The sequence below is a fragment of the Ranitomeya variabilis genome, chromosome 3 (assembly GCF_051348905.1).
Source record: "Ranitomeya variabilis isolate aRanVar5 chromosome 3, aRanVar5.hap1, whole genome shotgun sequence".
NCBI classification, from domain to species: Eukaryota; Metazoa; Chordata; class Amphibia; order Anura; family Dendrobatidae; genus Ranitomeya; species Ranitomeya variabilis.
The window spans coordinates 638,043,430-638,060,502 of NC_135234.1; the positions used below are offsets into that span (position 1 = coordinate 638,043,430).

The 17,073-nt window shown below is 42.5% G+C and overlaps 2 protein-coding genes across 6 annotated transcripts in view; one reads left to right on the forward strand and one right to left on the reverse strand.

Annotated features, from left to right (window-relative positions):
* The window catches only part of SARNP (SAP domain containing ribonucleoprotein), a 164,134-nt gene extending 162,206 nt beyond the window's left edge, over positions 1-1,928 (reverse strand). For both annotated transcript variants that reach the window (XM_077297587.1, XM_077297586.1), the window contains exon 1: positions 1,616-1,928. In XM_077297587.1, coding sequence (XP_077153702.1) covers positions 1,616-1,648 — 33 coding nt within the window. In that variant the 5' untranslated portion in view covers positions 1,649-1,928. The remainder of the gene's footprint in view (positions 1-1,615) is intronic.
* A 57-nt stretch (positions 1,929-1,985) lies between these two features.
* Positions 1,986-16,764, forward strand: ORMDL2 (ORMDL sphingolipid biosynthesis regulator 2). 4 transcript variants are annotated; one of them, XM_077297591.1, is made up of 4 exons: positions 1,986-2,111; positions 9,701-9,875; positions 11,988-12,139; positions 15,652-16,764. In XM_077297591.1, the coding sequence occupies exons 2-4, from the start codon at positions 9,702-9,704 to the stop codon at positions 15,785-15,787; spliced, it is 462 nt and encodes a 153-aa protein (XP_077153706.1). In that variant the 5' UTR covers positions 1,986-2,111; position 9,701; the 3' UTR covers positions 15,788-16,764. The 4 variants fall into 4 exon arrangements, with proteins under 4 accessions (XP_077153706.1, XP_077153704.1, XP_077153705.1 ...); XM_077297589.1 differs by having other exon boundaries at positions 2,110-2,244; XM_077297590.1 differs by lacking the exon at positions 1,986-2,111 and adding an exon at positions 2,113-2,207.
* The last annotated feature ends 309 nt before the right edge of the window (positions 16,765-17,073 follow it).

Here is a 17,073-nt window from a genome sequence, read left to right on the forward strand (position 1 = left end):
AGATTAGTTCCTTGGGAGGTCTAGTTTCCAAAATGGGGTCATTTGTGGGGGACCTCCAATGTTTAGGCACACAGGGGCTCTCCAAACGTGACATGGTGTCCGCTAACGATTGGAGCTAATTTTCCATTCAAAAAGTCAAATGGCGCGCCTTCCCTTCCGAGCCTTGCCGTGCACCCAAACAGTGGTTTACCCCCACATATGAGGCATCGGCGTACTCAGGAGAAATTGCCCAACAAATTTTAGGATCCATTTTATCCTGTTGCCCATGTGAAAATGAAAAAATTGAGGCTAAAATAATTTTTTTGTGAAAAAAAAAGTACTTTTTCAATTTTACGGATCAATTTGTGAAGCACCTGGGGGTTTAAAGTGCTCACTATGCTTCTAGATAAGTTCCTTGGGGGGTCTAGTTTCCAAAATGGGGTCATTTGTGGGGGAGCTCCAATGTTTAGGCACACGGGGGCTCTCCAAACGCGACATGGTGTCCGCTAAAGATTGGAGCCAATTTTTCATTCAAAAAGTCAAATGGCGCTCCTTCCCTTCCGAGCCCTGCCGTTCGCCCAAACAGTGGTTTACCCCCACATATGAGGTATCAGCGTACTCAGGACAAATTGGACAACAACGTCCGTGGTCCAGTTTCTCCTTTTACCCTTGGGAAAATAAAAAAATTGTTGCTAAAAGATCATTTTTGTGACTAAAAAGTTAAATGTTCATTTTTTCCTTCCATGTTGCTTCTGCTGCTGTGAAACACCTGAAGGGTTAATAAACTTCTTGAATGTGGTTTTGAGCACCTTGAGGGGTGCAGTTTTTAGAATGGTGTCACTTTTGGGTATTTTCAGCCATATAGAACCCTCAAAATGACTTCAAATGTGAGGTGGTCCCTAAAAAAAATGGTTTTGTAAATTTTGTTGTAAAAATGAGAAATCACTGGTCAAATTTTAACCCTTATAACTTCCTAGCAAAAAAAAAATTTGTTTCCAAAATTGTGCTGATGTAAAGTAGACATGTGGGAAACATTATTTATTAACTATTTTGTGTCACATAACTCTCTGGTTTAACAGAATAAAAATTCAAAATGTGAAAATTGCGAAATTTTTGCCAAATTTCCGTTTTTTTCACAAATAAACTCAGAAATTATCGACCTAAATTTACCACTAACATGAAGCCCAATATGTCACGAAAAAACAATCTCAGAATCGCTAGGATCCATTGAAGCGTTCCTGAGTTATTACCTCATAAAGGGACACTGGTCAGAATTGCAAAAAACGGCAAGGTCATTAAGGCCAAAATAGGCTGGGTCATGAAGGGGTTAATCACACTCGTTTAGTGGCCTGAAATCGGCGTACGTAACTACAACCAAAATATTTCTGTGTGATGGTGCAATTTGTTAGCATTTGTGGCCCCATTTTAAACTTTTGCCTAGGGCCCCACTTTGCCTAAAACCGGCCCTGGACACAGTTCACACTATATAACGCCCCAGTAGCCGCAGCGGAGCAGCGCCTGGATGCGGCAGTTCTGGTTCCTGGAGCGTCTCTCCTACACCAGCCCCGCTCTGCGCACATGCCGTTATTTCCCGACTTTCCGCCGTCTCCACCTTCACTTGCTCTTGCATTCTTACCTTCAGCTTGTGAATGTCTACGATGTCCGCCATGTTTTTACCTCACACTTGGGTGAGCTTCCCTGAGAAAAGCCGATAGCGACTGGTCCGGCGCACACGTGACGTCACGTCAATAGGAAAGCGCGGGAAATTTCGATTACGTTGTTCCCTTACCGACACTACAAGACGGCACTCGTTTCGCTAAATCAACCGGTGATTACAACGGTTCGGTTCACGCGGTACTACTCAACACACAGCACCGGGACACGTGAGACGTAAGCTAAGCAATAGGTCAATTGCCTTACGATGTTAACCAATCATCAGACTTTACGTCACCAGCACAATGAGCCAATCAGATGTGATGCGCAGAAAATGTACGTCATTACGCTAAACCAATCGGTGAGCGACGCCATCTTGCAGGCTTTAGTCGTCATGCTGACTCCGCCCTCGGGCACATTCCTACCGGAAGTGGTGGCGTTTCCTGGAGACCGGTGACAGGCGGAGGCCCCAGCTACAGGTGACTGCTGCAGGCGGTGATGCGGAGCGGGAGTGAGCGGTGCACGGCTACATGGCCCTTTATGTGACGGCGGTTGTCGCCGGAGTCACTCATGACGTTCGTTCACAGTAATGCGTTTTGTCGGTTGGGTTGAGTGAGTAATATGGCTGCTTCCTGCTACATTGAATGAGCGCAGCACAGTCTCCCAGCGTGCACTAAGCCTATAGTGCTATGGGCGGCATTCTATTGTTCTCTGGAAGCAGCCATTCATGGCGGCTGCAGATGGCAAGGATCATGGTCCCAAGGATCATGGTCCCGCCCCATAGTCCGCAGATATCACACTGGAGTCTATGTAATCGGCACACGTAGCATTAGTACTGTGGCAGAGACCCTGATTCCAGCAATGTGTCACTTACTTTGCTGCAATCCCTGTATTCTCGGCTGAATGCTGAGCTCAGTATAACCCCGCCCACACCACTGACTGACAGCTCTCTGCCCATGTACAGAGTGCACAATCGGGGGCGGGGTTATACTGAGCTCATGAATACGGAGGACTACATGGCACTAGTCCGCAGCTGATGATCTGCTGATAAAACAGGAATTTTATAAAAATGACACCAAGCAACCCAGTAAGTGACACATCGCATGATTGAATGGATAATTTACAGTCTTGTCAGTGCAGGGCGTAACATAGGAATGGGGGGCAGAGAAGAAAAATAAAAAACATTCCAGAATCTACAGAAACTGAGGCGATACTCCGCTTAAATAAGAAAACAATCCAGTGAAGGGTCCACTCTGTGGATCAGCCCCATTTGATTAACCTTTTCATGACCAGGGGTGTTTTCATTTTTCGCTCCCCTCCTTCCCAGAGCCATAACTTTTTTATTTTTCCGTCAATTTGGCCATGTGAGGGCTTATTTTTTGCGGGACGAGTTGTACTTTTAAACGACATCATTGGTTTTACCATATCATGTACTAGAAAACAGGAAAAAAATTCCAAGTGCGGTGAAATTGCAAAAAAAAGTGCAATCCAAACTTGTTTTTGTTTGGCTTTATTCCTAGGTTCACTAAATGCTAAAACTGACCTGCCATTATGATTCTCCAGGTCATTACGAGTTCATAGACACCAAACATGTCTACGTTATGTTTTATCTAAGTGGTGAAAAATAATTCCAAACTTTGCTAAAAAGACAAATTGCGCCATTTTCTGATACCTCCATTTTCCATGATCTGGGGTAGGGTGAGGGCTTATTTTTTGCGTGCCGAGCTGACGTTTTTCATTAAACCATTTTGGTGCAGATACGATCTTTTGATCGCCCGTTATTGCATTTTAATGCAATGTTGCGGCGACAAAAAAAACTTAATTCTGGCATTTCAAATTTTTTTCTCGCTACGCCGTTTAGCGATCAGGTTAATCCTTTTTTTTATTGACAGATCGGGCGATTCTGAACGCGGCAATACCAAATATGTGTATATTTGATTTTTTTATTTTGAATGGGGCGAAAGGTGGGTGATTTAAACTTTTTTATATTTTTTTATTTTTTTTCATATTTTTTTTAAAACATTTTTTTTTTTTTTACCTTTGCCATACTTCAATGGCCTCCATGGCAGGCTAGAAGCTGGCACAACTCGATTGGCTCTGCTACATAGGAGCAATGCTCAGATCGCCTCTATGTAGTAGAATTGTTGCATTGCTATGAGCACCGACCACAGGGTGGCGCTCCCAGCAATCCGGCATCAACAACCATAGAGGTCTTCAATAGAACTCTGGTTGTCATGCCAACGCATTACTCACCCCCGATCACGTGACGGGGGTCAGCGATGTGTGCATTTCTGGCCGGATGCGCTAGTTAAATGCCGCTTTGATGTGGGCTCACCGCCGGAGCCCGCATCAGAGCAAGGGATCTGACCTCGGACGTACTATCCCGTCCGAGGTCAGAAAGGGGTTAATGACCTAAGTAATTTTTTATAATATTCCCATCACTATAGAAGTATGAGGGCGTGTTCTGTTTTTTTTTAGGGTATGAGTTGTAATTTTTTTTTTTTGTCACAAAAAAGCCCTTCAGCAATTCTGTTGTTGTTTTTTGCATTTATTATAAAATTTACCATAAAATACAAAATATCAAGTTAACATTACTTTATGGCTCGATATGTTTGCTGCAATACTGAATGTTTAGGGTTTTTTATTTACTTCTTTTGTTTTACTTTTGGTCATTTAAAATGTTTTATGGGGGGAAAAAGGGCATTTTTGTGTCATATATTTTCTCTCTTCTGATAAAGCCATACCAGCGCTTGATTTTATGGTATAGGTTGTTATTTTTATCGGTTACTATTTTAACGTACAGGGTGGAGCGCGGTAATTTGCTGATTTGGGAATGAAATAAAAAAATTATGATCATTAGAAAAATTTATTTTATATTTTAATTATACTGAACAGTAATGGAATTTTTAAATTACATGGTTTTAAATAGTGTATCTGGCAAATGTCAACCTTCGCTATCCACACACTGCTGCATACGTTTTCTGAAGTTTTCATGAACTCTAACAAGCATGTCCACTGGTATTCTGCCAATTTCAGCTTCAATATTGTTCCTTAGGTCTTCCAAGGTGTTGGGACGGTTGATATACACCTTAGACTTCAGGTAACCCCAAAGGAAAAAAATCGCATGGGGCTAAATCTGGTGAGCGTGCTGGCCAGTTCACATCTCCCCTCAAAGAGATAAGGCTACGTTCACATTTGCGGTGTGCGCCGCAGCGCCGCCGCCGCAACGCACAGCGCAAATGTGAACACATGCACAACGCTGCGTTTTGCGCCGCATGCGTCCTTTTTTCCATTGATTTTGGACGCAGCAAAAATGCAACTTGCTGCGTCCTCGGCGCCCCGACGCGGGCGCCGCAGGGACGCATGCGGCGCAAAAAGCAAGTGCACCGCATGTCCATGCGCCCCCATGTTAAATATAGGGGCGCATGATGCATGCGGCGCCGCTGCGGCGCCCGACGCTGCGGCGCTGACCGCAAATGTGAACGTAGCCTAAGCCGTCCAGGAAACATTTGCCTCAAACAATTCATGGTAACCCTCGCTGTCTGTGCAGTGGCACCATCCTGTTGGAACCATGTATCCTCTAGTTCCATTGCCTCAAGAGCCGGCTGAAAATAATCCTGTATCATAGACAAGTACCGTTCGGAGTTCACAGTTATGGCACGACCGTTTTCCTGAAAAAAGTAAAGACCAATGATGCCTACTCGTGATATGGCGCACCACACAGTGACGCGGTCCGAATGCAGAGGTCTCTCGTGAACTTCTCTGGGGTTTGTTTCACTCCAGTAACGCATATTTTGTTTGTTTACACACCCACTGAGGTGAAAATGTGCCTCATCAGAAAAAAACACAATTGCGTCACGGGGTATCGTTGCTAACATGTCTTCACAAGAGGTCCGCCGTGTCAAATAGTCCCGTGCTGACAATTGTTGGACCACGCACATTTTATACGGGTGAAAATTCAGTTCATCATGAAGAATCCGGTGGAGAGAACGTCTTGAAATGCCAAGAGCAAATGATTGCTTCCGAGCAGAGCGTTTCGGAGATTGCAGTACTGCTCTCTAACTCTCTCGATGTTTTGTGGTGTTGTAATCCTTCTCTCAGGTCCCCTTCGTACACATGACACATTCCCTGCTGTTCTGAATGCATTCACCCAATTTACAATTGATTGCCGTCCAGGAACACGTCCGCGTGGAGGAACAGCGAATTGTAAACGAAAAGCACGCTGCACTGCAATGATCGAGTGGGCATTTGAAAAATACGCTTCAACACAAAATGACCTCGCCTCACGTGTCCACTGCATGATGGCAACTGAAAGGCGGAGGAATACAAATCTCCCATCAGCCACTGTAAGCCACACCCACTCTCCCCTCTCTTCGACCGACAGTGCCGCCACAGCATGCAGTGCAAAAAAGCAAATTACCGCGCTCCACCCTGTACTTATGATTTATTGACTTTTTTTTTAGAAGGGTAGGGTGGATTGTGAAGGGAAAAAAAGGTATCATTTTGTTGCGGTGTGTAGTAGTATATGATTTTGATTCTTGAGCCATAGTTTGTGGCTGTTGTGACTATAGTAAGTAAAATCATCATCATCTCGTGACCAGACAACCCCTTTAAAGGGAACCTGTCACCCCCAAAATTGCGTGTCTCAAAATATCAGTATATTTCCTATATAGACGGCTTTATCCCTAACGCTAGTAGCCCTAGTGGTTTCCTATTAAAAACTTTAAAGGTCAATTCCAGGAATGTAAATTGATGGTTCGTGCTTACAATGTCCACATGTGCTCCTCATGTTCAAACCTTTTTAAAGGGTGTTTCCTAGAAATTTTGCTATCTTTATTAATGGCCTCAACGTATGTCTGACCCTCCCTGAATTCCTAGAACACCATAGCCCCTTTGCAGCTGTGCCTTAATAATAATAATAATAATCTTTATTTATATAGCTTTACAGTTTAACAGCTTCAAACACAACAGTCATAAGTAACAACACAAGACGACCCTGCTCGTGAGAGCTTACAATCTACAATGAGGTGGGGAGATACAAAGTACAGGTGTGTATTTACAATGATGTATTTACAATGATGGTCCAGCCATCTTCAGGGAGTGGGGGGTAGATGGAAGTAGTAAATGGGCTACACACAAACAAAATAACTGATTAGGGAACATGATAGGCCGCTCTGAACAAATGTGTTTTGAGGGAGCATCTAAAACTATGCAAATTGTGGATGGTCCTAATTTCTTGGGCTAGAGCATTCCAGAGAATTGGCTCAGCACGGGAGAAGTCTTGGAGTCGGGAGTGGGAGGTACGGATTAGAGCAGAGGTTAGTCGAAAGTCATTTGCAGAGGTTGGTTAGGCCGATAGACAGAAATGAGGGAGGAGATGTAAGGGGGTGCCGCACTGTGGAGAGCTTTGTGGGTGAGAACAAGTACTTTGAATTGTATTCTGTAATGAATGGGCAGCCAGTGTAATGACTGGCGAAGAGCGGACGCGTTTGAGTAACGATTAGCTAGATAGACAACCCTGGCTGCTGCAGTAAGGATAGACTGGAGAGGGGAAAGTGGCCTCCCCCTCACTCGAATTAATAGAGCGTTGCAGTAGTCCAGGCGGGAGTGGATCAGGGCGACAGTGAGGGTTTTCGTTGTTTCTATAGTGAGAAAAGGGCGGATTATAGAGATGTTCTTTAGGTGTAAGCGGCATGAGTGGGCAAGAGATTGTATATGGGATGTGAAGGAGAGATCGGAGTCAAACATAACACCCAGACAGCGCGCCTGCTGCCGAGGTGTTATTATGGTGCCACCCACAGAGAGGGAAACGTCAGGTTTAGGGAGGTTAGTAGATGGTGGGAGCAGAAGAAGTTCAGTTTTGGAGAGGTTGAGTTTCAGATAGAGAGTGGACATGATGTCGGAGACTGCGGACAGACAGTCAGTGGTGTTCTGTAGTATAGCAGGAGTAAGGCCAGGGGATGACATGTATAGGTGTGTGTCGTCGGCATAAAGATGGTACTGAAAGCCAAATCTGCTGATGGTCTGTCCAATTGGGGCCGTGTAGAGGGAGAAGAGAAGAGGGCCAAGGACTGAGCCCTGAGTTACCCCAACAGTGAGAGGAAGAGGAGAGGAAGTGGAGCCAGAGAACAGAACACTGAAGGAGCGGTCAGAAAGATAGGAGGAGAACCAGGAGAGAGCAGTGTCCTTAATGCCTAGTGACTGGAGCCTAGAGAGTAGGAGAGGGTGGTCAACAGTGTCGAAAGCTGCAGAAAGATCGAGAAGAATGAGCAAAGAGTGGTCACCGTTACATTTTGCTGTCAGAAGGTCGTTGGTCACTTTGATGAGTGCAGTTTCTGTCGAGTGTAGGGGCGGAAGCCGGACTGTGAAGGGTCTAGGAGGGAATGAGTGGAGAGGTAACAGGTAAGGCGGGAGTAGAACAGGTGCTCCAAGCGTTTAGAGATGAAGGGGAGATTGGAGACCGGTCTGTAGTTGTTTGTGCAGGATGGGTCGAGGGTGGGTTTCTTTAGTAACGGAGTAATGATAGAGTGTTTGAAGGAGGACGGGAAAATGCCTGAGGAGAGTGAGAGATTAAAGATTGTAGTTAGGTGAGTAGTGACGACTGGAGAGAGAGACTGGAGGAGATGAGAGGGAATGGGGTCGGTAGAGCATGTAGTCAGACGAGAAGAAGAGAGGAGCCTGGAGACTTCTTCTTCTGTGATGGGATCAAATGCGGAGAGTGAGCCAGGGGAGATGCAGGGAGGGATGGGAGTCACTGAACTTTGTGATTGGGAGCGAATTTCCTGACGGATATTGTCTATTTTCTCTATAAAGTGGGAGGCCAGGTCATCAGCACAAATGTCTTGCATGTGGTAATACCTGGTAATGTTTTACTTCTGCTGCTGCTGCTGCATGTATTCCGATACATTGCAAGCTGGGCCTTGCGCTTCACTGTCAATCCCAACTGCCAACTTCCTTTTGGTTCAGGCTTCAGTCCCTTCAGTTTTTACCTAAATGTGAATTTTATCTCAATTCTGATCATATCATATCTAGTGATGAGCGAACGTGCTCAGACAACGTGTTATTCGAGCATGCTCGGGTGTTATTTAAGTATCTCAGGTGTGTCCAGATAATATGATCAAGTCCCTGTGGCAGAGGACAGGAGGGTCTGAAGACTGAGGAGACAGCCGGACTGATGTCAAGGTTGACACTGACCCATATTGAACAGCTTGCCATGTATTACAATACATGCAAGTTTCACATTTTTAACAAAAATTAATGCATTTTTACGCATAATATATGTAATAGAATGTAACGGGGGGTGGCTTGTAGTCAGAAATGAGGTCTGCAAAAGAAGGTGACTTGAGGTTTAGCAATAATGTACTTTACAGGGAAACATGCACATCTCAGCAGCTTCCTCTAGTGATCACCAGGGGCTCACAATGATCATGATCAGCCCACAGCAGGGAAGATTCCACAGTGAATTGTGTATTTTGATGGTGGAAGCCTTTCTGATGTTCCACATAGTCACAGCGCAATACCTCTTCCTCTGTAATAATTCTCCTTCAATGGATACAATAAACAAACCTTGACTTGATGGATTGCCTTCATGATTATCGGAACTGCTTATCTTACATTTGATTTTATGGAAGCAAGACATGTGAAAATATAGTATAGAAAATGATAGTATGGGCCGACTGTAGGTGATGTCAGCAAGGAGTTTAATATTTGATAATTTATAATAACAAATGAAAATTCAAAATAGTCTGCAGACATAAAAGAACAAGTCACTGATCAACATACAAAACGTATAAAAACCAAGCATACATTTCTCTGTATTCAATTTTTATATGTTTTGTATGTAATATACAGTGTTTTTGATCAGTGATTTGTTCTTTTATACCTGCAGGTTATTTTAAATTTTCACTTATTATGATTAAATATTAAACTATTTGCTAATGAGACTGAGAGCTGGCACATACATTCATTATCTATACTCCAGATATTACACAGTTTGTCCACGAGATACCGAATACAGGAATGTCTCCCGGTTTCCATTTGCATGTAAAAATGTATTTTTGTCTTGTAGGATGAATGTTGGGGTGGCGCATAGTGAGGTGAATCCCAATACACGGGTACTGAATAGTCGAGGGATATGGCTGGCCTACATCATTCTTGTAGGATTTCTTCACATCATCCTTTTGAGCTTTCCTTTCTTCAGCGTTCCTGTTGTCTGGACCCTGACTAATGTTATTCACAATCTGGTAAGTTGCATCGTGTATTCATATTGTGAGTAATGTAGAAATATATTTGGTGCAGTTTTATTTGAATTCGAATATGAAATGTTGTCATACATGAACTCTGCGTAGATTCAGCATGTATTACTGGTGTTCAGTCATGTGGACGTAAGCCGGTCATATACATTAGAGACTGTCGGCCAACCAATGCTTTGGCCAATTGTCTGTTAGACAGCCATCTCTACCCTGTACAGGTGCGCTCATTCGGCCAAGCACTCCTGTGTTCTGTATGACAAAGCCTACATGTCTGGTAACAGTTTATCTCCAGGGGGGAACAAAGCAATTGGCCGACGATCAGTTCCCCGGTACCCCAATACACAGATTGTGTAAGAAACCCATCAATATTGGCAGGTTCAGCCAATCTTTGTCAACAGTAAATATGGTGGAAGTGTTGGGTTCTTGCCCCCAAAACTCCTACACTCCACTTTTAGAAAAAAAAGTTGTTAGAATTGACCGCAGCTGTAAGGAGAACCAACATTTCAAACTGTTTTATGCCAGAGTGCTGAAAAAAATGGGTGAATTGGGCCTTAATCTTTAACCATCCTGAAGGGATAGATATAACAGCCCCCCCCCCCCCTCAGAAGAAGCCCACGCGAAACGCACGTCGAGGCTGCTGCTGTCTGCACATTCACATACAGGTTACCATGGGTGAGATATTTCTTTCTTGATTATTTACACTATGTTTCCCTAAGATAGTGCCTCCACAAACTTCATTACTTTTACTTCTGTCTGCACATCGTGGTTGTTGCTGCTATCTTTTAGTATACATCATGGTATAGGTATACATCTGATTACCTTGGTATTCCTATTCATCATTTGGTGGTATTTCCCCTGATGGGACCTAATGATCTGTATGTTATGTATAGGATAATATCACTTTTCTGAACCCCTATGTACACTGTTGATTTACTTGAATGCCTGTCATTATGTTTGTGGCTGTGTAACGTTTTTGACGCCATGTGCCTTTGCCTCAAACCTTCTAATTTTTATGTATTAGCTTTTTGTCATGTTATGTGATTAATAATAAACTTCTGGGATTTTTTGTTTGTTTTTTTTTACACTATACTCTGGTTTGGTACTCCAAATTTCTTTTAATATATAGAGATAGATAGATATATATATATATGTAGATAGATAGATATATATATGTATATATATATATATATATATATATATATATATATATATATATATATATATATATATATATATATATACATATACATATATACATATATATATATATATATATATATATATATATATATATATATATATATATATATATATATATATATATATAGAGAGAGAGAGAGATAGAGATATATATATAGAGAGAGAGATAAAGATATATAGAGATATAGATATATATAGATATCGATGTATATAGATATAGATATCGATGTATGTATATAGATATCGATATATGTATATAGATATCGATATATGTATATAGATATATAGATATCGATATATGTATATAGATATCTATATATGTATAGATTATATTGATATATAGATATTGATATATATAGATATCGATATATAGATAGATATCTATATATATCTATATCTTGCATTTTTTCTAAAATACACAACATAAAAAAACTCCTCATGGGAACGTAACCTAAGGGTACGTGCCCACGAGCTAACCTGCTCTGTGTTCCAAACGCTGCGTTCTATGATACAAGCCTGGTGGGGGGATATACAGAAATCCCATGCCCAATGTGCTTCTTTGGTGCTGCGTAAACTACGAGCCGCAGCATGTCGGTTATCTGCAGCGGAGACGCTAGTCTCCACTACAAAAATTTCCACACTAAAATGTATTGGATGCGGTAAATCCGCATTGTTCAATGAACACATACGGATTTAACTGCATGATTGAACTCCGCATTTTTATGCAGCGAAAATACGCTGATTCCAAAGCGCTGCTCTTTCATGATCGTTGGCATGTTCCCTTAGGATGGATGACCCTCAGTTGTAGACATTGTGGGATAATAAGGGAGTGGCGCTGTTATAAATGTTCATATAGAGTATATGGCTCAAGAATAATCTCCTCTTCTGTGACTTACACTACAGGTCATGTACCTATTCCTGCACACAGTGAAAGGCACCCCGTTTGAAACCCCCGATCAGGGTAAAGCTCGGCTTCTTACTCATTGGGAGCAGATGGACTATGGCCTGCAATTTACTTCTTCCCGCAAGTTTCTCACTATAACTCCGATTGTTTTGTAAGTATTCAGAACACCTTATTTTTTACTGTTTTCTTCCCTTAACTATTACAATTCTTTAAATGCTCTTTATTAGATTTTGTTTATCAGCCAAGCCAAAATTGGTGTTTTACAGAGTTATATCTGGATTTCATGACGTGTTGGCCATAATGTCACTGCATCCCAAGACAACAGCTGGGAATTGCCGCCACTATAGTGTAACATCATTATAGAAATGACCTGTTGTGTATGAACATGGCCTAAGGGTTATGATTCATATAGACTTGTTGCTGTTTAAACCTATTAGAATTGTAGACCTTGCCTGAATATTATACATCAGAAAAAACAGAGGGAGCTATGGCTTAAAAAGGTAAACATTTTATTTAATTCAATATGTGAAAACATACATGAAGATGCTGAGAATAAAAAAGGGGAGAGAACAATCTCTCAGCAGGGACACAGTGTACAATATAAGCGGACCAGCCTATGGAGGGTAAGGTGCTAAGGAGGCCTTTATAGAAGTCAGATGCAGCGACAAAGCTTGCAATATACAAAAGGTTTAAGGTGCAAGTGCAGCTTAAAGTGCGATTGAATATGAAGGGTTAATTGCCCTAGGTATAAAGGATCCCCCAGAAAAACAGATATGCGCTCAATAGCGTGGTTACATTACCTCCGTGGGCATGGACCGGTCCATGCCCACGGAGGTAATGTAACCACGCTATTGAGCGCATATCTGTTTTTCTGGGGGATCCTTTATACCTAGGGCAATTAACCCTTCATATTCAATCGCACTTTAAGCTGCACTTGCACCTTAAACCTTTTGTATATTGCAAGCTTTGTCGCTGCATCTGACTTCTATAAAGGCCTCCTTAGCACCTTACCCTCCATAGGCTGGTCCGCTTATATTGTACACTGTGTCCCTGCTGAGAGATTGTTCTCTCCCCTTTTTTATTCTCAGCATCTTCATGTATGTTTTTACATATTGAATTAAATAAAATGTTTACCTTTTTAAGCCATAGCTCCCTCTGTTTTTTCTGATGTATATGTTTCATACGAGCTAGCTATACCTAGGCATGACAAATCTTCTGAAGTCATTCTTGCCTGAATATTGTAATTTATGTAATCCTCTTTGGAGACGCACTGAGTGGAGTCTGACATGATTATACAGCTGGTTTCACGTCCTTTGTGGAGCAGGTTCTGCAGGTTACACAATGGTAATTGTTACTATGGCAGAACATGTTTTTAACAGCTTTTAGTGGACACTTTCCGTTGTATTAAACTGGTGTTTAATAAGAAATAGCCCGATTAATTCCATATCCCAAATTAACCGAAGATAGTGCGTAATCCTTAAAAGATACGGACACCTTGTGGTTTCTACAGTGTCTGTAGAATGGGTTATCAGTCAGATCTGCCAGTGAGTAGGATCTGATGGTAGGTAGGCTTGGTAACCTTTATCTTCCTCTAAACTGTTTTTTGACCAAATCAAATATCTACTGGTAGTAGATCAGCATAGTTTGCTTAAAGCACCACTCCAGCAATTTTTTTTTACAGAGCTGGAGTGGTGCTACTAAACTAAGTTCCCATCCCCTAATCTTATACTTATGAGTCACCGTCTTCTTTTGTTATCCACTTTGGTCGGTCTCCAGTTGTGTGTGACCTGCCAGATCGCTACAGTGTTTGGTGCAATGCTGAAATCACAACTTAACACAAGTCTGAGAGGAAGAACAAGGGTCTCATAGACTTTACATTGAGAGCCCGTTACTGTTACCTCAGGTCAGTCAGAAGTACTGGTCACAAGATGGTGGCACGGGAACATCTGAAGATGCTGGCTGGTAAGCAGAAGACCAAGTCAGAGAACTTAGTTTAGTAGCACCATTCCACCACCGCAATAAAAACGCTGGAGTGGTGCTTTAAAGAAAGAGACACGGGCTACAAGCCCTGCTGTCGGACTCACTGTGATACAAATAGGCTACAAAAATTTTAAATGGCACGAAGTTTGCTCCATTCATTTTCTATAGGGTTGCTGGTATTTTCCCAGCACATTGCTCGGCTTTCTCCTGCATTGAAATGGAGGTTGAGCTTGCAGATCTCAGCTCCATTCAAGACCGAGCTCTGCAGAGCTACGTTCCCGGGTCCCAAAGTTTGTTCTTTGGATCTCTTGGTGTCCCAGCAGTCAGACCGCCAGTCATTAGTAAGCTAGGAGATAACTCTTTAACTTCTATCATTGTCAGGCACTTGCAAGCTGGGGAACATGCTACTGACGTTTTCGATCAGCTTTCCCCCACAATACTTTTTTTTTTCATGGAGGTGACAAAGATGATTTGTTGGCTCATCTGACACCTTAAGGCTGAGTCACACATAACGATATCGTTAATGATATCGTTGCAACGTCACGCTTTTGGTGACGTAGCAACGATCCCGCTAACGATCTCATTATGTGTGACAGCGACCAACGATCAGGCCCCTGCTGGGAGATCGCTGGTCGTTGGGGAATGATCAGGACCATTTTTTGGTCGCTGATCACCCGCTGTCATCGCTGGATCGGTGTGTGTGATGCCGATCCAGCGATGTGTTCACTTGTAACCAGGGTAAATATCAGGTTACTAAGCGCAGGGCCGCGCTTAGTAACCCGATATTTACCCTGGTTACCATTGTAAAAGTAAAAAAAAAAAACAGTACATACTCACATTCTGATGTCTGTCACGTCCCCCGGCGTCCACAGGGTTAAAACTGCTTTCTGCAGGAGCGCTGCTAATGCACGCGCTGCTGCCGAAAGCTTCCCTGCACTGATTGTGTCAGCGCCGGCCATAAAGCAGAGCGTCACCGCTGTTACTGCCGGCGCTGACACATTCAGTGCAGGGAAGCTCTCGGCAGCAGCGCGTGCATTAGCAGCGCTCCTGCAGAAAGCAGTTTTAACCCTGTGGACGCCGGCGGGGGACGTGACAGACATCAGAATGTGAGTATGTAGTGTTTTGTTTTTTGTTTTTTTTTTACTTTTACAATGGTAAACAGGGTAAATATCGGGTTACTAAGCGCGGCCCTGCACTTAGTAACCCGATGGTTACCCGGGTGCTGCAGGGGGACTTCGGCATCGTTGAAGACAGTTTCAATGATGCCGAAGTCGTTCCCCTGATCGTTGGTCGCTGGAGAGAGCTGTCTGTGTGACAGCTCCCCAGCGACCACACAACGACTTACCAACGATCACGGCCAGGTCGTATCGCTGGTCGTGATCGTTGGTAAGTCGTTTAGTGTAATGGTACCTTTAGTTAACAGGGTCTGTCCCGAAAAAATTATTGGTCTTTATCTACAGGCTGTAATCTTGCAACCAAACATTTAGAATTGAATCTCAGCCTAAAGGCTCTGGCACCGTATGTACAGAAATATCTGAACTTATGTTTAGGCTATGGGGCGGTGAGTGACTGACCAGTCTAGGAAAGATTTTTTGCAACTTTCATTTTGCAGAATGTTATTGATATGAGATCTTGAAGTAGAAATTGTCTAAGTGATGGATTCTTGTGTTTTCTCTCCACCAGATACCTCCTTGCCAGCTTCTACACCAAATACGATGCTGTCCATTTCTTTATCAACACCTTGTCGCTGCTCAGTGTCCTCCTTCCCAAACTCCCACAATTCCACGGAGTACGAATATTTGGGATAAATAAATACTGAAGCTGTCAGATGAGAATGCTGCCTGTCACACGATTCATGTTCTCTGCATGATCAAATATGGGGACATTATTCTCATTGTGGAGCTGAAGGGACCAGGCTGTATGATAGTGTGAGAAGTTTCCCGTCCTACACGTGTTTTATACTGTGATGCTTCAAGATTCAGATAGGATAATCAAATGATGATACACACAACTTATTATGGAAAAAGACATTTTGGACCTAACTGTAGTGGGGGATGGGAAGGGGGGCATTTAATTGGATTAAATAAGGGTGCATGGTAATCTGTTATCAAATACAGTGATGCTCAAAGTAATGTGTACAGGCCTTGCTGTGCCCACGGGAGAAAGACCATTGTTGTAAATTAAGGTGTAAATCAGCAGTCCATTATGTTAAATATTAAATGTGTTTTCCCTTTTAATTTTCATTAAAATTAGTTTGGACCGCTTTGTTTTGCACAATGATGTAAAGAGTTTATGGAAATGGAAATAAAGGAAAATTAATCCAGAAAATGGCAGCAATGAACACACCCACATTCCCATAACCAGCCAGGATGACATCTTATAGTCAATCCTGACCTTATCATATGACAGACTGTATTCTTGGTTAAGGCAGTGTTGGATATTAGGGAGTCATCTGATCAATATCTGCTGTTATAAATGCAGCGTGCTCCTATCTAAGCAATGAGCACAGGGAAGAAGGTACATTCAGTGTCACCCATGGGCTATTCATGTGTAGTGTTCTAATGTCAGTACATTTTCCCAGACAAATATTAATGGTGTTCCCGATGGAGTATACCTGAGTGCTGCTGTGAACGCTTCTGTTTGTATGGCTGTAGGTTAGTGACTATTGAATGCTGTCACATGAATTACACAGTTTAGTTCTGTGCTCTTAGAGTACTAAGTATACATATCTATTGAACCTCATGTAGATGTCGCATTATTGGTTCAGCATCATTCTGATGTCTTTGGGGTTTTTTTGTTTTTTTTTAAGAAACCAGGATTGGATTTGTTTCCTGTTCACACTATACTGATATCGGGTGGCCTTTTCCTGATGTGTCTATAGGATCTTCACATGATTGCTAGGGTTAAAAGCTGACCCACCACCGTGTGATTGTTACACAGTACGCTGGTCTCATTACTCAGATCATACGCTTAAGGCAGAATTAGTACTAAATGGAGGAAACCGCATGTCTTCTAGTAGTTTTAGTGGAAACCCCCTTAAATAACAGTAATGTATGATATAGGGGAGGAAGTAAAGTTCCTAAGGCACTATACAGTGTAGAAATC

Excerpts from the sequence above, each read along its gene's own strand:
- ORMDL2 (XM_077297588.1), top strand. The coding sequence starts at position 6,655 with ATGAGGTGGGGAGATACAAAGTACAG. Across the intron at positions 6,681-9,700 it reads TGGGGAGATACAAAGTACAG|GATGAATGTTGGGGTGGCGC; the intron begins GTGTGTATTTAC and ends TTTGTCTTGTAG. Across the intron at positions 9,876-11,987 it reads CTAATGTTATTCACAATCTG|GTCATGTACCTATTCCTGCA; the intron begins GTAAGTTGCATC and ends CTTACACTACAG.